General features: G+C 38.1%; 1 protein-coding gene and 1 long non-coding RNA gene across 5 annotated transcripts in view; one reads left to right on the top strand and one right to left on the bottom strand.

The window, feature by feature from the left end:
• DOCK8 (dedicator of cytokinesis 8) overlaps positions 1-20,490 on the top strand; it is a 197,879-nt gene that overhangs the window by 65,306 nt on the left and 112,083 nt on the right. For all 4 annotated transcript variants that reach the window (XM_036217987.1, XM_036217990.1, XM_036217988.1 and 1 more), the window contains 5 exons: positions 3,623-3,746; positions 7,462-7,674; positions 12,062-12,147; positions 16,059-16,125; positions 18,169-18,318. In XM_036217987.1, the coding sequence (XP_036073880.1) occupies positions 3,623-3,746; positions 7,462-7,674; positions 12,062-12,147; positions 16,059-16,125; positions 18,169-18,318 (640 nt within the window). The remainder of the gene's footprint in view (positions 1-3,622; positions 3,747-7,461; positions 7,675-12,061; positions 12,148-16,058; positions 16,126-18,168; positions 18,319-20,490) is intronic.
• Positions 8,898-20,268, bottom strand: LOC118600393. The gene is made up of 2 exons (XR_004950024.1): positions 20,157-20,268; positions 8,898-8,982 (listed from the first exon to the last, which is right to left on the bottom strand). It is a non-coding gene; the product is annotated as an uncharacterized LOC118600393 (long non-coding RNA).

Below are 20,490 nucleotides of genomic sequence, written 5' to 3' on the forward strand. Positions count from 1 at the left end.
ACATCTCCTACAGGTATATACATGCCCTCATCATTCTACTTAAGCTCCGTTATCACATGACAGGATGCCCTAGGCTTGGGCACCCTCCTCACACCATACGAGTTCTGATTCTCAGTGCCAGGCAGCCCTTTTAAATGTTTGCCCTCCTTACCCTGTTTGGCCTTCAACTTCCCATTCTAAGCCTTCTCAGCTACCCACCACCCCAAATTCAGATGGTTTTCAGTGCCATATTTATAGGAAGAGATGAGAAAGAAAAGGAAAAGGGAGGAGGAAAAAAGCAGGTATGTTATTTACCAGTCCTCATAGTAAGCTTTCAAAATAATGCTCTCTCCTGTTTTTTGTTTGAGGAAACTGTGGCTCAGGGAAATGAAGTCACTTACCCAAGGTCTCATAGCCAGTAAGGAAGGAGCCAACTTCTGAACCCAGGTCCAGACTCTAGAGCCCAGATTCCGTCTGTTCCACCACATGGCCTCTAAAGAGAATGCTCTCAAAAAATGTTTGATCTTTGGATTGTCCCCAAATGTGTATCAAAGTGTTTGAAGAAAAGGAATGCAGTTCTCTTTAGAAGCAATAGGTTGTGTTCATTTCATAAGGATAGTCTCTCTACCACATGGCCTACTTCCCCATCCTTTGTCTGCAAAAAGGCTCAATAGGAACATAGCTTTATTTGGTTCAGTTGCCTGGATTCGGTAATGAGGCTGGACTCTGGTAGCCACTCCAGTAGTGGTTTCTGCCTTTTGTGGCTGGCACTTCTGAAATAAGTCAGAAATAACCCTTGTCCTCTCTTCTCCAGCCAACTTTACCCTTGTTGCCACAAGGGAGCTTTGCAACTTTCTGAGATTTTAAAATGGGAAAACAGATACTAAATCTAGGATGAGAAAGTAAAAAGTTTGCTCTGGTTTCAATCATACAGCCACAGAATATGTTAGTCTTAATGCTTTCCATACCAAAAATCTTGAAGGCTGGCATACAGATAGGGTTCAAGTGTATATATTGTAAGATGAGTGTTTAACACTATTTTATAACTCATTTTTTAAATGCTCACGTGTCAGTGCCTTTGGGGTCCATCTAAAGAACTTCCGAAAACATTCGATCAAAACTGAGGACAAAAAAAGAAAGAAACTATCTAATTGCCTAAAATAGCAAAGTAATAATCCCCGAATAAATTCCATTTCTCCCAGTTTTAAGCATTTTCTGAGAAAGTTTGATTTGAATTTTTTCAGATACAGTGTATGAAATTTTTACCATAAGAGCTTAAAGCTGGGGAAAATATCCTAGACTTCATTTGTATCCATGCCTTGCCTTATGAACAGTGCTGCAGAGAGAAGTGACCTGAAGATAATGGAAGCAGGCACATGTCTGCAATTGCGTGTGTGTGTGTGTATGTTATACACTTGTAAGTAAACACTCTTGGAAATGGGTTCATTTTATGAGACAAGAGATAAAGTTAAAACAAACATAGTTGGTCACCAAGGCTTAAGCTAAAGTTTAAGTTAGGCTGTTTCCTGACTTTTATATCTGTGTCCCAAGCAGGTTTTCTTGTGGAGAGGCATGTGACTTTGAAACTTCAACCTTAATTCCCTTTGCAGTGTACAAGTCCTAAGAAAGATCAAGGGCAGATACTACAGTGTGAAATTTGAATTTTAATTCACTGTCAGCTTTCAATCCTAGAACAAATTAATGCTAGTTAATTCCTTAGGAAATTTTTCCCCTTAAAATTGGGTTTTTGGAGAAGAATAATCACTGATTCAGCATGTTGTCACTTGGGGTAGTGAAATCTTAGGATACAACTTAATACTCGCCTGTATTTGCCACTACTTTGAGTTGTATGGGTTTTTCCCAGGATATTAGATCACATGATTCTGTTTTTTGAATCCTTAGGGAGAGTGCAATAAAAGTCATTTTATGCACTAGAAAAGCCTACCTGTCTAGCACACACATACATGTTGCTGCCTAAATTTATATTGGCGAGAATAATTTTTAATATACTAGCAGGTTTGTTAAATGCTATGGAAGGCCCTCTCTCAAAGATCTATTAGATGATAGAAAATAAACGTTATAATAAAGTTTGGTGATATATGTATCTACTCTTTTTTACCACTACCATCTGCAAACTTAGAGACGACTTTAGAGGAGTCGTTTGAAAGGGCTCTCCAAAATACTTTTTGTTAATCGATGTTTATAAACAATGTAATTTTTATTTAATTTTTTTTTTATTTTGCTACTGTTTAGAAATCTCAAACCAAAAATTATGCTGGATTTTTCTCTTGAAGTTCTTTCTAAAGGTTTAGTATTATTTTTTTATTCAGAGTACACCTTTTTCATTTCCTTAATTTTCCACTTCCCCATTTTGGCCCTTTGGTCATCCAGGACTGTCAATACAGGTTGGGTCAGGGCAACACAAGTGGCCAGGAGACGTTGAAGATGGCTATTTATAGTAAATCGTGACTTGAACTAGTCACCAAGCCCATCATGTCTCTCTTCTAAGCTATTTCTTGTCTCCTTTTACTCAAAACAAATTGCCCATCTTCAGAGCATAATAAAATCCAAGGAAAGAGTCTTATTCTCCATTCTCTCCACAGATAACATAGGACGTTTGAGATTTTTCTTTAATGAATTCAATCATCTAAAATTTATGGAATACTTGTTCTGCGCGTGCCACTGTGTATAACCCAACACTTAGGCCGCCCCACAGTTATAAACTCTGTATTTGGATCACGCTGGTGGCTCTTCTACACCTCTTGCTTTATCTCTCTGCCATTTAATCTGCCTAATAAATCCTAACTCATTTCGTGTTCCTCTGCCAACTTGTTCAGTGGTTTTTCTAATAGTGTGGGAAATCAAACAAAATGGGTGCATGTTTGTGCTGTTGACTTTGCAGCAGGTTTTCCGGGAAGCCTTTAGGTCACAAAAATGGGGAAGGCACACACTGATTTCTGTAGTTATTATTTGCTAACTTATACCTGTTGTTTTTCTTGTTTTGAGATTATTGTCTAATTTCTTTCTCCAGTAATAGTCCTAGGCAATATATTTTAAACCCTTTCCCTACACATTTTTTAAACACAGTTTTAATGGAGTACATGGAGTGGAGATTGAGAATGCTAGCAAAGATATTCAGTATATAAATCATTTATTTCTATTTTTTCTTAACCATGTCCTGCCGTTTTTACTCTTTAAGAACATTGCTGTGTAATTAAATGTTTTCCTCTATTTTTATCTTCAAACGATCTTTATTTGCTGGCTGCTTCTGCACATTGCTAGATTTATTCCAGCCTTTTACACTAGAGTCATAGTTTAGCTTCAACTTGGAGCCAAATGCCCCACAGCTGAAATGACCACACCTCTGAAGTGGCATTTTCCCAGGCCATTCCTGCCTTTAATAATGAGCCAGCCAGGAGGCAAATTTGTATCTCATTACAAGAGAGCCTTGTATTGGGCCTGGTGCATAATTAGATGTGAAGAATTACAGTTGAGGCTCTCTTTGCAAGATCTTTCAGCACCAAGTCTATGCATAAGCCATTACTTTTATTTTTAATCTAATGATTTTGCCTTTCTTCCTCCCTCCCTCCTCCCCTCTCTCTGCTGCCTCTCTCTGTGTCTCTCATAATAACAACAATAAAAGACACCAAGGAAGTTCGGAGGTTTGTGGCTTTAAAAAGACTGGATCCCGAAAAGATTTTCACAAGACGCTTCAGAAACAGACGTTTGAGTCAGAAACCTTGGAGTGCAGTGAATCCAGAGCTCAGGTATTTCCTATCAATAAACTCGGTTGCCAGGTTACTGGCTGTTCTGCCCATGGCATGCTGTCAGTTTTTTCTAACTAATAAAAAGGCTTAGACTCGTAGAATATTAGAGTAGGAGAGACTCTACCATCTGAGTCAGTGATATTTTTTCAAACTTGTAGCTACACATATCGATGTTTAAATAAAAACCCAGAAGCTTAGTAATTAAAATAGGTAAAAGTGGAGGGGCTCTAATTGCAGGGGTGGGGACACTGGGCCCACCCCTGTAACGTTCCTGCAGAGACTCAAAGGTGCCTCTAAAGCAGGCTGCAGAGTGATTAAAAACTCCACGCTGAGGAACCTGCCTGGGTTCTCTGTGATTCCAACACATACTAATCCTATAACCTGAGGCAGGATAAACTGAACTCTCTGGGCTTCAGGTTCCTCTGCTGGAAAACAAGAATGATAATAATAACTAACTCACGAAGTCATTTGAGTATTAAATGAATTAACATGTGTAAAGCATTTAGGACAATGTCTCTTCTCTCACTTAGTGCCCAATAAATGTTGACTACTGTTATTGTTGTTGTTTTTATTACTATTATGGTTACTACAGAGCAGTTACAGTCTAAAAGTCAGCTTTATACATCTGTTTATAGCAGCATTATTTGCAATAGCCAAAAGGTGGAAACAACCACATCTCCAAGGATAGATGAAATAAGCCAATCTCAAAAGAACTAATACTGTATGATTCCATTCATATGAGGTACCTACGGTAGTCAGATTCACAGAGAAAGAAAGTAGAACTGTGGTTTTCAGGGGAAGGTAAAGGGGGGAATAGGAAGTTGTTATTTAATGGGTATAGCTCTTTAGTTTTGCAAGATGAAAAGAGTTCTAGAGATTGGTTGCTCATCAGTGTGAATACACCTAACACTACTGAGCTGTACACTAAAAAGGTGATAAATATTATGTTATGTATATTTTACCACAATTTAAAAAAAATTAAAGCCAGTGCTTTAGTCCATTCTGCCCATTTTATAATTGAGGAAAATAAATCATAGAGGAAGAAATTTGTTCAGGTTTGCATAGAACTTCTTCTGAACCAGTATAGTTTTTAGCTTTCAGGTGCTCTCATCATGCTGAATATAACTAGAGGATTTTTTAATAATACCTATTTTTCAAACAGCACAGTCTCTGTAGCCATGCCATCTGCTTAATCGGAGCTCTATAGAGGGATCGGCCATTAATGCTAATGCCAAATATGATGGGCTTACTGAAGCCTAGAATATATGTATGCTGTATTCTATGGGAGCTTTAAGAGATTTTTCACTGGTAATTTTGACTAAATTCAGTTTGTACCATAAATAATGACCAAGTAAACTGTTCCTTTTATTTGTCAGACAGAAGCTGGGGTCTACAGTAGTGGTTCTCAAACTTTAGCTTCCTCAGAATCCCCCGAAGGGCTTGTTCAAACAGATTGCTGGGCCCTACCCCAGTGTTTCTGATTCACTTGAGAATGGAACTTGAGAATCTACATTTCTGATGAGCCATTTTCCAGGAGATGCATATACTGCTGGTCCTGGGACCACGTTTGAGAACTATGGGTCTAGGGGGAAGAGTGGAGTTATCAGACCCTAGAAGCTCAGAAGAGGGGCCTTAGAACTAGGACTCAAATCTCTGAGGAGGGAGTGGGGCCTAGCTGGTCCTGTTAGTATCTCAGGATCTGAGAGGAAGGACCTCAGAGAAGGGGCATGTGTAGATTCAGACCTCCTAAGAGGAGGAATTGCCCAGCGGATTCTGGTACCTCCAAGGAGGTAAGTTCATGGAGGTTCCAGAAGTGCCAAAAAGAAGTTCAAGGCTAGAACAACTGCTACTACCAAGATGACAGGAACTGCAAACAAAGAGGAAGGGGCCAGTCTAGCCTCCCAGCTTCAGCCATCTGGTCTCCCTGTTGCGCACCCCCCCCCCCCTTATTGGCATAACTTAAAGGGAGAGGCAGGCAAAGCAGAAATGTAATTTGCTGAGCACAGACCTAGCATCGCAGAACAGAGCACGAAAGGATGAATTTGGAGCTGAGAGACAATAGCCGAATGACCAGCACACCCATAAAGCACACTTGTTCCTCCAGCATACTAACAGAGCACTCAGCAAAGTCATTGGCTGGATTTCAGACCAAAGTGATACAAAAACTATATGTTTTTATGTATTGGAGACTAATACTCATCATGGAGAGATATACAGACAATGAAACTGCCAGCAATATCTTTTATTCTAATTCTTGTGTACCTTCTCGAGTGGAATGGTGAAGCCAAATGCCTGAATTTACATAAATTAAATACATATATGAAGTGACTCTATGGTACACATATTTCATCAAAATTAGATATTATACATAATGTTGTATAACTTCCTTTTCATACGATATACCATGGTCATCTTTTCCAATGAATACATGTTCTCTTTTTCTTTTTTAATGACTGTATAACATTCCATTGTGTGAAAGTTCCAAAATCTTTTAATGAGTCCTCTTATGGGAGACATTTAGGTTGTTTCTATTATTTCGTTATTGCAAACAATGTTTCAGAGATGCTCTTATCTTCACATCTTTGCTCACTCGTCCAGTTATACTCTTAGGATAAATTCTGGAGGTATATGTATATATCTTGACATTCTTTTAAAGAAATGGGAAAATCCAATTCATTTTCCCAAGGTTCTTATAAATTCTAAGACAAACATAAGTGTTAATAATTAAATTACTAATATTTATTATTCCTATCACATTCAGTTTAGGTAAAATTTATGATCTAGCAGAGTAACATGTTTATGAGGTACATAGATGTCACTAAAAGTATATAGAGAAATTGTATATAGTATGTCCATTTAGTAGAGCTTTAAGATAACATTTTATCATTAATTTAATAGATATTTATAATAGATCCTTCTTTATTTTTATAACATATCACTGATTGTGGTTATATATTCTTTTCCAAGTCTTTGGTTAGGTATGCAGCTCCTAACTTCCAAAACATTTCTAATAAAATACAGCATTCATTTTGTGGCTGATTTAAGACACTTTTTTTCAAACGTGCTTCATCTAAAAGTAGATACTGCTTAAATAGCAAATGCTTTTCCCCCCTTTTTTTTTTCTGGTCCTTATTCCTGTAATCGTTACTGAAGTCCTGTAGAAAAGGGTTCCCATGCGCATATCTCTGTCACTGGAAAAATAAAACTCAGCTTTGGAGTTTATATAAAGTTTAATATGGAAGACTCCTCACAGATCATCTTATTTTCCAGTTTCAAAACCCAAGTTCTGGAGTTGTGATCGGGACAAGGTCCCTCTGTTCCCTCATGCAGACTCCTTTCTGTTACACCTTATTCCAGCTCTGTTTTGCTTGAGCATGACACATGAGTGTGACTCATCAGAGACTTGGCTCCCATACTCTAGAATACAACAAAAACTATTAGGCACATGGTGCTGTTTCCAAACCTTTCTTCAAGCATGGGTTTATCTTCATCCAACAAGTAACTACCTGCTTCCAGGAGAGAAGGAGACATTTATTTTAGGTTGTTCAGTCCGGAAAGCTAAGATGTGATTCTTGTCAAACCCCTAGTTTGCTCAGAAACCCCTTAGGGCCTAATTCTATAATCACACATTGGAGCAGTCTTAAGACATCCCAGATTGCTTAATTCTCATTTTAGACCCACTATGTCTCTCACGAAGATGTGTCTTTTCTCATAGGCAGGCCCTCGCCGCTTAAATGTGCTGTGCGATGTGTCTGGGAAAGGCCCCCTCACTGCCTGTGACTTCGACCTCCGCAGCCTCCAGCCTGACCAGCGGCTGGAAAACCTCCTACAACATGTGAGTGCCGAGGACTTCGAGAAGCAGAACGAGGAGGCTCGAAGGACCAACCGGCAGGCTGAGCTCTTTGCCCTTTACCCATCAGTGGATGAGGTGAGTGCGACCAACTCCATGCTGGAGAATTTCAATGAAGACATAGAGAGGCTCCAGGAAAATATTATTGTTCATTATTACTGTGCAGCGGCGTCAGAATGCTTAATGATTCCTGGGGCTTTTTTCACTATGGCAAGCCTGTGTGATAGCACGGCCAATTACTGATCAATTATACCAAATGAAATTCCAGTAATAACTAGGATTTTCATAGTACTTTATAAAACACTTTCACTGATATTATCTCATAAAATCTTCAAAAGATTTCAGATGTCTACATGCAGTAATCCCACTCAAGCGGTCACACCATTCAGTTATTTTACAGTTATTCCATCAAGACATATATTACTTAAACCTTGATGTTCTTTAGTGCTTTGTTAAGATTTTTTTTAATGGTCTCTATGAATAATCTGAGAGACCTGCTTTGAAAACAGTCCAGTCTGGAATATTACAACCATGCTCCCAATGCATAGAACATCAGGATCTTGATTGTCTGCTTTTTTATGTATTGGACTTGACCCAGAACAATTTGATTATTTAGGCTTTGCCTATGGTCACTCCACTGGGCCACTTTGGGTGGGATAAAGGATGACCATTATTCAAGAGTGTTTCAGCTCCTTATACTTAATATGAGGCTCTCAATCTACCCTTCTGTATGCCAGAATACCTACACTTCTGGGTCTTGCCGGTACAGATTCCCATGATATTTCTGCTGTCCAAAATTTTATTAAAAATTCCATTGCAAGAAATAAGATTTGGGAAACTTTTGCATAAAGGATATGCCATCCATTTGTACCTCTAAATATTTCAAATTTGACCTTTGGATCAAGCAAGACCTTTGGGGAGCCTGATTCTCACACCCCTGAAGCCCCCACCCTCAAGAATTGTGTCTGCTGACTTGCCCTTTGATGAGCTCACCACTGGTCAGCAAAAAGATAATAAGGGGAGCAGCAGTCATGAGATATGTTATTGTGTCCACTTTTCAAATATTATTGAGGACATTTTACCTGCTCATCAACCAGCACCTGCCTCAGTGAGGATCTGAAAGGATCCCTCAAGCCTTCAAAGAAGAGTTCATGTTTCCATAACTGAGAAAATGTGTATGCTTAGAGATAGTGTGCATCTTTTAATCGACTCTTCTAAATTATTTACAGTCAAATTTCTGTTTACCTCAACCAAATCTGGTGGCTTACTTATTGGTGTCTTGAATTATCTTCACCTTTCTTTTTTTCTTATCCTTATTTTCCAACACTTTGGTTTTCTCATCTATTTATTTTGTTCTCAGTCTTGTCAGTGGCCTTGAATTCTTTTCTGAATGAGGGAGATTTAAAATAAATATGAATAACATGGACAATGTTATCATCTCCATTCTTCAGATTGCAAAGTAAGAATCAGAGAGGTTAAACAACTTATTCAAGACTCAACAGGTAAATTAAATTATAGGATGGAGATCCTAACCCACTATTTATCTACATATGACTGCCTGATATATTGATACACATAACTGAAATCCCAAGATGATATCAGAAAGCACCTATTATCTCATAACTTCTCAGTTTCCATATACAACTTTAAAACTTTTACCAGATATGTCAAGAAATATAAAGTCTGACTGACTTGACCTTCACTTGCATCCCTCTTCCTCCCAGTTCCATGATGGAGGTGCCAGTATGTAATAAGGAGACCCAAAGTGGGCACAAGAAGAGAGAAAATAATTAAAGGGTGAGGAGAATACTTCTAGTGAGACATCAGCTCATCCAGAGCTCCCTCCTGGGACTAAACGGAGGTTATCCAGCCTGCACTGATTATAATAATCAATCATAGACTGTTTTAAAGGAATTTTATTTTATGGTCTTTGAACAATGCAGAAACTCAGTTGAGATGGAAAGTTATAATCTAGCTGAGGTCCTAATGGGGCCTGCTTTACTGAGTGGAAACAAATGCTTTGTAATTAGTGTACCAGATATTTGTAAATTGGTCTGTCTAAAATGCTTGAGGGCTCCTATGCTAGCCTTTTAATATGTTGAAGCTGGACACACAGAAATTGCATTTGTACTTGTAGTTTGCACTTTCTTCAAAGAAAGTCCTATGAAAGAAAGGTAATTTGTCATCTGACCTATTATGAAATGAAATTAAATTATCATTATTTACTGGTAAAGAAAGTTAGAAGAGAGGTGAACTATTACATCTAAATCATGACAGAGTTTATGGGAGAGGCAAAAGTAGAACTTGACCACCAAGTTAGATGAAATGAGTTCTTTCTCTCATTCACTGTGAGTCTATAAAAGGTGTCCTATATGTTGATCCCTAAGAAAGATGCCACTATAATCCCAATCATTGAAGAGTTTGTATTTTAGTTACAAGTGTCAGAACCCACCTAAAAGAAAAAAAAGGCGGGGAGGGTGACTTATTGGCTCACATGATGAAATTACAGGTAAGCAGATATAGAGCTGACTTCAGGATCCATTGGGCCAACTGATGGAAGAATGTCAGCTCTCTCATGTTATCTTTCTCTCTCACTATCTTTCTTCCTTCCTCTCTCTCTCTCTCTCTCTCTCTCTCTCTCTCTCACTCACTCACACACAGACACACACACACACACACACACACACACACACAGCTCCCAGAAAGAATGAAAACAGGTATCCACTAAAACTTTACATTTCCTCTTCTGCTTCTTTGGGAATTTGTTTCTATTTCAGATAACTGTAAAGGCTCAAGAAATTCATATAGGTTAGAAGAAGCTTAGGAAATATATCAATATGTAGACCTTGTTTAGATCCTGGTTTAACAAAATAAATGTAAAAGGTATTAAGACAGTTGGGGAAATTTGGAACTGACTTCATGTTTAGAGACAGAAATTTTTGTTACTTTTTTAGGAGAAATATGATATTACAATTGTATGTTTTTAAAAGTCCTTATATTTTAAAGCGCTGTACTTAAACTATATGATGTCTGGCACCTTGCTTCTAGATAATCCAATATTGAATGGGAGGAGATAGTAAGTGGGAATATAGAAATCAAGTTTGATGAGTTGTTGAAATTATTGAAGCTAGGTAATAGGTAAAAGTGGTTCATTATATTCTCTCTACTTGTATATGTTTACAATTACCCAAATGAAAAGCTTCTTTGAAAAGATTTCAAAGGTTGAATCCAAACCAAATATAGTCTTAGAAACCCATGAGTGTCTTTACATTGAAGCTATTTTCCAAAAAAGAGGACCTTCCCTTTCGGATGTATTTGTTCTGCTCATCCTAAAAGTTCCAGCTTGCTCTGAGGGAGTTCAGCTCAGTGTAGGCACCAGGACAGTGTTCCCTCGGAAACAAACTCAGCAACTCCACCCAGCAAGATGACCAGGAGATAAACCCAAGCTTGGGCCTTGAAGGAGAATAGAAGTTAGAGTTTACCACTTTGGCTATCCAAAGTGGTACAAAATTTAGGTACAAAATTATCAAGTAAAGGCGATTTACTTCCATTTGTAAAAATGTTATGATTGCTTTGGTGTATTTAGTGGGAAGGGCTCATCCTTTATAGCCCAGGAAAATACAATTACACATGACTCTGTTCTTTAGAGTCTTGCGAGCTGCAGACCACTGATCAGTGTGTGGGTATCCTACTGCAACAGCAGGAATTAAAGTTTTCAAGGACTTGCACTATTTATCTTTGCATGTAGGAATATAATTAAGATACTGTGATAGCTTAGATTTGAATGCTAAAAGTTACAATAAGGATTTTATATTTCTCTTTAAGTTTTGAGTTCCCATATGGTAAAAATAGACAAGTATATCTCTTAATTTGTCCTTATTAAACTTTTCTATACTTAGAACTTTAACAAGTTTTAGCTGGATATGTCTTTATAGAATCTATAAATTCAACCCCAAACCTCTATCAACTGTTTAAGAAAACTGAGAAAGGTACTCTGTATTATAGTATTGATGATTTACAGCCTTAAGTGAACTATTCTGACTTAGATCTCAAGTCTGAAATGTGCATATTTACTAGCAAAATCCTTGGCAGGAGAAATACTCTGAATGTGGACTTAGAGCAGCCAAAAAAAAATCAACAATGGGTATAAAATTTTGCAATGCCATCTGGTGGATGTTACTAAGTCATATCCATGTTCACATTTCCTTCCTTCCTCAGTCCCTTTGTCTTAAATGCTTGGCTTTCTAAAAGGAGAAAATATTTGCTGTAAATGCTGACTTTGAAGCTTGGGGCTTGGATATCAAACTCTCTTGTAAATGTCAAAGTGTTATTCTGCTATTAGAAATAAAGCAAATGTAAGTTGAATTGAGCAGTGCATGGCAGCCTTCCTTTCCCTCGGTTAACTCCAACTGGAAGTCCTCATGGAAACTCACTAATAATTTCTTTACCATGTGATTAATAATAGGAAGATGCTGTGGAAATACGTCCTGTACCAGAATGTCCTAAGGAACATCTGGGCAACAGAATAATGGTCAAGTTGCTGTCCCTGAAGTAAGTATCATCAAACATACTAACCAGTACACTGAGGTTTATCTTGCTTTTACAAACTGTGTCTTTATCATCAGAGCTCAAATCAGGGAGGATCTCCCAACACATTAACAGTGGGTAGCTGTGAGGTAGTGGAAAGAACAGAGTTTGGAGCCAGCTAGATCTCAATTCCATTTCTACCAAGCTTTTGACAGTCTTTTTTCTGTAATAGGGAGGGCAAACACTAAGGTTAGGTGTATAAAGCTATTGAGTGAAATGGTCTACATTAAGAAAAATAACTGTGAAAGCCAATGGTATGCTGGAGACAGCTCTGACTAACTCATGAGAGCTGATTGTGCATTTCTCTTCCCAATTCTTTATTCAGTGAAGTCACACTGGCAGCTTAAAATTGGCTATGGTGGAAGAATTTAAACATAGAAACCCAAAAATGCTACAAAATTAGAAACTTTTTGTTTTTCAGAGAGTTGTTCGTTAAACATTTACTAGCATACCGCTGTCGAAACAACACTAAATGTAACTAAAACCCAGTCTGAGTGCCAGGGAGCAATAGAGAGTAGTGGGGACTATGGCAAACTGTCTTAAGGGGGCACCTACCAGCTAGGACCAACTCTTGTTATCCAAGTAAACAGGCCCATTTTTGTCAGTTGTCTGAATTTTCTTCCAAGAGAGCTGGAAATCCAGATTTTTCTGCATAATTTTATGTCTTCTTAAAATTTTCCTATTTCCTTTGTAACAACACACAATTCAAACAAAGCATGTCTGCAGTCTGGATTCATCTTGTGGGCCCATTATGTGCTATGCCTACTTTAAAGCAATTGTTGCCAAGTTTTTTAATTGTTTATTTTTATGGTAAAAAAAAAAGTCACGTGTCCTCTACATATTTGTATTAATTTTGTACTTACATATTAAAATATTATATATACTATAAAACATCTATAGGTAAGAAATTTTGAGGACCGAACTAAGTAATTCAAAATAAATTATAGTATTTTCTTCCTACATTCCATGGATTGTCTTTCATAGCCCCTGAAGTGCTTGTGCACCTCTTTCCTCTTCGCAGGCTGCTACTTTAAAGAATTAGTTCTTTGACATCTTCAAATTGCAGACCCTTTTGAAAATAATAAGTTTTAAGTTTTTCATACTCTATTAGGAGTGTCATCCATCTTTTGAAGTCAGTTCATGGACCCCCTTAAGCAGCACCTGGTTTGCAATAGGGCATCTGGATACTGGATTCAAAGCTTTGTTTCAACCTTGGGAACTTCTCTGGGATTTTGAGTGCTTTCTGGTAAATCAAGTTGTTAGGCCAGATGGTCTACCTGTTGCAGACTTCTAATTCTAAAGCACAGCCTCCCCAGTTCCTATCTTCAGGACACAAGCCAACATGACTGCTCCCCGTCTTGTGGGGCCTTCCTTGGTGTTGTAGTTCCTCCCCTGAGCCAATTCTACAAGTAGGAGGATATGGGGGCAGCTAGGAGCTTTTGTCTTATACGCAGAGATGAGAGACAATAAGCCAGCTCTGTATGAGGTGAGGGGTACAGAAAGGCAAACTCTGGCCCTGGCAAGCTGACTGGGAGGTAGGCACCTCCTAGTCTGTCAGCTGGAGGACTCGGTGGAAGTGGCCGTTCTGTTCCCATCTGCATTGTTCAGGAAGTCCGCCCTATTGTCTGGGGCACTCGCACACCCCCACAGGATGCACATCAGGTCACTTTCAGATGCAGGAACTATGCCATTCAGGATTGAAGGAATTCTCTCTTATGATCCTTATCACCAAGCCTTCTAGACCTTTCTAATAAATAAATGGCAGCTGTTCTCACAGGTGGGAAAACATGGCCACTAAGATAGGTGTGTATTATTTAAATAACCAAATTGAGTCATTTGGATTTCTCTTCATGAGAATCGTGAAGTATAGTTTCTAGTGATATTTTCCCCCAACTGCAAAAGCAGAAATTAAGTAGGATTGAAGTGTTCACTCAGTGCATTTGGCCTGCTGACGTCTTTAATGGTATCCATACCAATATACCTGCAAGAGAGATACACCAAAGAGATCATCCTAGGTATAACTCCTTTGAATGAACTGGATAAAAGAAAGCAAATTCTTATAAGTAAACCTAGAATGTTAAAATATGAATAGTAAAATTTTAATGATAATATTAAAGACACACATTTCTTCATCAATAGGCAAAATTCTATTTATACTACTATAGATTTTTATCAGCAAGGGAAATTTTTTAAAGTTATCGAGATCTGTAACTCTGTAACTGTTTCTGTTTTGCTTTTGAGAAATATCTAAAGCCTCGAGCATGCAGAAAGAATTAGGCTGGTGCCAATTCTGTAAATGTGTGTAGCAGTAAGAAGAAGAGGATGATGACAGAGTATTTTTCTATTTTGCATTTTAAGTGAGAAAATCTTTTAATTTAAAATTTAATACTATCTATGCAAAGTAACTTCAGCTTAAAGGCGTCTTCTTAGTGGTAAAACTTTAGTTTTACCTGGGCATTAAATTTATCCAAGGCTTGGTTTAAATGAAAGTTTGGGGAGACCACTACCACCATCTCTCCTAAGGGACTCTGGTTTAGGAGATTTTAGGTGGGACCAAGAAACCTGTTTTTTGATGAACTCCTTATTTTGCTTTAAAATGCTAGTTTCTGGGAACTACACTTAAAGAAACACTGGTAGAAAGAACTCAGGTTCTGTGATCAGAAAGAACTGGGCTCAGAACCTGAGTATACCTAACCGTGTGGCCTTTGGCAAATTACTTAAGCTCTCTGAACCTCAAAAATGGGGATAATATCTACATTACCCTATTGTTGTGAAACCTAAAGGAATTGACGTGTGCAAAGCACTTACACAATCACAGGTGTTTGACAAATGTTAATTCTCTTTCTTTCCCTGAACCACAGAGAACTTAACACTCAGTAACTTACCTACCCAAATAAATTACAAGAATATACAGACCTTTTTGTATCAGAGAGTACATAATTAAATACAGATCAACCACACCACGTAATAGCTGGTGAGCCTGGGCACAAATATTCTTCTGAAAAAGTTATCTTTTAAGGTGAAGCTATCGATGATAAGACCATCCTCTCACACATGCCTTGAAACAAAAGTTGGCCTAATTTGCATGCCTTCTGTAGTAGTAGTGCTCCGGGATTTGATTACTGGTGCTCTCAGCAGTCAGCGACCAATGTCATAAGCCTTGTGTATCTTATAACATGAGGCAGGATTATGCTTTGGGGACACATTGTCTTCAACCCCACTATTTTTCAAGGGGAATGAGCAATTAGGACCAATATGAGGGCTTCTCTTTCTAGCTGTCGCTGGGGCCGTACACCTCTGTGTTTATTAGTAGTACTCAGTCCCCTCCCCCTGCCTCAACTCAGCAACTCCCCTGGCAATGGAGTTAGGAAAAGCCTCCCGACCTGCCTTAGATGGCCATGCTGTAAATCTAAGGAACAGCAACGGAACTTTTCTTTTTTTACTATCCGAAAAGTGCCATCTCTTAGAATTAAATAATAGGAATTCTTAGCCTAGCAATAAAATGTAAACTGTAAATAAGGCTTTTACTTAAGACAGAGACTTGACTCTCTGAAAACACAACAGCTACAGTGGTAGGAAGTGCCATGCTGCATCAGACCAAGGCTCCATTCTGCCCATCTTCTCTTATGGTGTCATCAACAAGCACTTTTTGGGGGACTGTGCTACCCACCAGGAACTCAAATGATTAAGAGTGTTCCACAAACCTTCCATATTTCTCCATTAATATATCCCAGTGTGATTCTCATGTGCATGGAGTTGTCAAACTATTTCTGAAAACTACTTATATTTTAACCAGTTTATACATTCAGGCACTTTCAGAAAATTCAAAATTATCTTAATCAAAATCATACGGCTTTTTCTCTCTTTCTCGACAGGTTTGAGATTGAAATTGAGCCTCTGTTTGCCAGCATTGCTCTCTACGATGTTAAAGAAAGAAAAAAGGTAAGAAAACAAAAAATAACCCATTTCTGAGAGTGCGCATATTATTGATGAGACTTTGGATTCATATTTTTAAATTTCACTTGTATTCAGCAAAAACACATCAGATTTGAAAACAAATAGCTTTTAACACACCCAGTTCTACTGCATTTGCAGTTTTCGAAGGAATGATCTGGGAATGTTAGTTATTGATGTTCTTTGAAGACTCTTTAATGGAAAACATGCTGGCAGTTGGACAGAGGATGGCTAGATGGTTGGGAAGAGAGAAATGATATAGTAGCATGTGGGCTACACACAAAACAAAGCAATTTAAATGTTTTTGACAAGCTCAGATATGCATGTACTGTTTCCTCATTTTTTTTTGTTTTTTTTTATTTCATTTTTTTGTTTTTGTTTTTTGTTTTTTGTTTTTTGCAATGTGAAATAGGCTGATTATGAATGGAAGGCATCGTATGCAGTAAAAGTCTAAATTTGCCACAGGGTGAAGACCTCACCAACTGTAATGTGCTTTTAATTGAAAAAAATCAAGGACCTAACACTTCTCCATAAATGTTTTATTATTTGGTCATTTTGTAACTCCTAGAGGAAGACAAAAATAGCAAAACCAGAGTAAGACATTTCTGCCCCTCTTTATCCATAGCCATCTGTATTTAAGGAAATAAGTATCTCTAGAAGTCACTGAGACTTGTATTAGTTAGTGTTGGTTAACTGCTAAAATAAAGAGACCCCCAAATTCCATAGTTTAAGGCAGTGGTTTTTAAACTTGTCTGTGCTTCAGAAATACCTGGAGGGCTTGTTAAAACACAAGAGAGACCTGCCCTCAGTTTCTTATTCAGTAGGTCTGGATGGGGCCTGAGAATGTGCGTTTCTAACAGGTTCCCATGTGATGCTGGAGCTGTTGGCCAGCGAACCACATTTTGAGAACCACTGGCTTAGAGAAGTTTCTGGCTTTGTTTGTTAACGATCTAGGGTAGGATGTGCTGGGTCAGCAGTGGTCTGCTCCACTCAGTCATTTGGGAACCCAGGCTGGCAGTGGCTCCTCCATTTTCAATGTATGTTCTCCCAAAGTCATTTTTGTCACTGCCATTGCAGCTCCCGAAAAAGGGAGAAGATGGGTGAGGAGGCCTGAATGTTTGACGTATCACTTAATGCTTATGATTCATTGTAAAGAATTTAGTCCCATGCTCACTCCTAACTGCAAGGGAGGATGGTAAATGCAGTCTTTACCCGGGCAGCCAGTTCTCAGCTATAACTCTATTAGTGATGAAGCGGAGACCCAACTATACAGTGGCTCATAAGTAATGCTCCACCACTGAGCAAAGGAGCCCATCACGTCATGCTCTTGCTCAAAATCTTTAGTAGATCCTCACTGTGTGCAACATTAAAATCAAACTCTTTAGCTTCCATGCTTGGCTTTCTTCAGGGTGGCTCTCATCTGCTCTCTTTCCCTCTCTAACCTAGGCAGAGTCAAGCTGGACTAGTCTCTGTCAACTAAACTCACTCCATGTTTTCCAACCTCTGGGACATTTCCGTATTGCATTCTCTCCCTAGTTCACTGTCACCCTCTAGCTCTGCCCAGCAGAATCTTCTTCCAAGGCCTATCCGTCTCATGTTTCCTCCAAGAAAAGCATTCCTGATCACCTCCACTGAGTGTGATCACTCACCCGGTGTAACTTCCACAGTGCTTTTTTGTACGAGTGTGGTCACTTATATTTCACTCTTCCTGTAGTTAGTGATATATTTGCCTTTTCTTTTGTTTTTTATTGTATGCTAATTGAGGGCAGAGTACCTAGCACATCATTGATACTCAGGAAATACTGGTGAGTTAATAAAAATTTAAATATTCCAAAGAACATATCTAAATGGCTCTAGGGATGGTAACAAAATATGTATCGGGTTTTCCAGCGGTCACTAATCATAAACCATGGCTACAATTACAATTATTTCTTTGGAGAAATTTTTCTGTGGTTTTTCACTCTTCGTTAACATGTTTGGACTGTGAGAACAACAAGTCTAACTTATTTTCATTTCGTTACTCATTTACAGATCTCAGAGAATTTTCACTGTGACCTGAACTCTGACCAATTTAAAGGATTTCTGCGTGCTCACACGCCCTCTGTTGCCACATCAAGTCAGGCAAGATCTGCAGTGTTCTCGGTCACCTATCCATCCTCAGACATCTACCTAGTGGTCAAGGTAGTTAAACACAATCTGATTCGCACATTCTGATGTTCTCATTTTTGCTTTATTCCCAGTGCATGTATCAAGTGAAAGATGTCAGACTTACCTCTATGTCCTTTGTGAGATTCACTTTGTTTCCTTCTCGACTTATCCCTTTTCCTTTACCAGCAAATTCTGTATTGAATACTAGAACAGCTATGGGTTTTGCAGTCACACAGTCTCCATAGTTTTAAATTCTGGCTTTGTGACTTGGTTGCTATAGGACTTTGGGCACTTACCTACCTTTTCTGAGACTTAGTTTCTTCATCTGTAAAGTGGAGACAATAAACCACCCATAATGGGTGGTTGTAATTACAAAATAAAGCCTGGTACATTGTAGGCACCCTTCCTCTCAACCAACAAAAGCAGCCTCAGCTATCCAGCTCTGGGAGGAAGGCTGCTACGATGAAAATCTCAGATAGTTTTCTAGTGATGCTCACATTTTTCGAGAGACCCATTGTTAAATGTCCAACTTGAGGTGTGGGCTATATTTTCCAAGTTTCATTCGCCCTTTTTATCACCATCTTACAGACTGAGTAGGTCTGGTTAGAGTCAAAATCTGTGGGGACAATTATAAGTAGAAAGTCTTTTCATTCTAGACTGTACTCTTTGCTGATATAAGAAGTCCAGAGACTTTCTCTACACACCAAAATGACTCATTAAAACTTAATAAGAACCATTGAATATTTTACTTACCTTAAGTGAAATAATTAGTTTCATTGATTCTTTACCCCAAGATTGTAAAACAAAACAAAACAAAACAAACAAAAAAAAACTAGGTGTTTTGATTTCATGTAAACCCATCATTCTAGGTTTGACTTCCATAATCTCACTGAGTTCCGCATGATCCCATGGGAGTAGCATAAAGATTTTAAAGAATTTTGGTCTTAGGAGTCACTGAACAAGTGTCAGGTATCTTTCCATTATAGCTTCCTTTCCTCCATTTTACAAGACTCTGGACGGTTACTACAGCTTGAAGGGAATTTATTTAATCTTGCAGGAACTATAGTTAAAATTCTTTTGCTAAAAAAAATATCTATTGTCAAACTTCGAATGTGTCCTATTTGTTGCAATATTACTTAAACATATAAGGAAATTAGTTTACAGCCCACTCTAAAAGCCCTGTAGTGAAATTCAAAATTCTCTTGCAGCCTAAGAAACCAAAGAAACCAACACTACTAGTTCTACAGAGCCACATTTTACTTCAAACTCTACTTCTCTGTGGATGACTTTATTTTGATTAACCCATAGTAATCTGCTAAATATCAGCAGTTATCTCTGGGCTACTATTACTACTAAATACATTCCAAATATTTCAAATGTATAAATGCATTCCTTGGCAATAACTAACAGTCTTTCAATTGTCTTTATATAGTTAAGAAATTTAAATCTATTCATACAGTCCCTGGTTTGCTTCTGATTCGTTTTTCTTTTCCATGATGCCATCATCGTAGCTTCTTTTTCTCTAAACTTATAGTAAATGTTATTATAATATCTAGCACATATATCCAGGTAGTTGCCATTCAATAAAGAGAAAGGCATTCTTTCTTATTTTTATTCTCAGGCTAAACACCAGGATCTAAACAGTAATTTAGTTCAAGTTAACTAGTTTAGTACTATATATAATATTGTTTTCAAGGGTTATTTCAGGCTCAAAAGTTTTGTTTCTCAATTGAAGTCTAGAGAGTAAGGATGAGAGTGAGTCTGATGTAAAACTTTAGAAATAGACATGCCAGGCATTGAACCAGCCCCTCCTGAATAGCCCTTTTTCCTTAAAATTTCCCAGGTAATTTTGAGATGCTTATTTCCCCTACCTGCCTTGGTTGTGAGGACTCATTCATTTCTCTTACACATAAATTGTGAAAGACTTCACAGTGGGCTATCATAGCAGCTTGCAGCTCCTTCTCATGAAGTAACTGGAGTTACCCTTGTCCAACTCAGTGAAGGAATAGTATTTTCTGGTCTGGTCGAATCTGGATTCTCTCCCTTCCAGATTCTGGAGATTCCTCTTCTGTAGGTTCCACACTATACACTACAAGTGCATGAAGCCATGGAATTCCCCTTCCTTGCTTTAGAGTCCTGATTAAAAGTTTCTTTATCTCTGTCCAAAGTTTATTTTTGGACAGAGACTTATTTTTATCCATTGAC

The sequence above is a fragment of the Rousettus aegyptiacus genome, unplaced genomic scaffold (genome assembly GCF_014176215.1).
Source record: "Rousettus aegyptiacus isolate mRouAeg1 unplaced genomic scaffold, mRouAeg1.p scaffold_m13_p_3, whole genome shotgun sequence".
In the NCBI taxonomy this organism is placed as follows: Eukaryota; Metazoa; Chordata; class Mammalia; order Chiroptera; family Pteropodidae; genus Rousettus; species Rousettus aegyptiacus.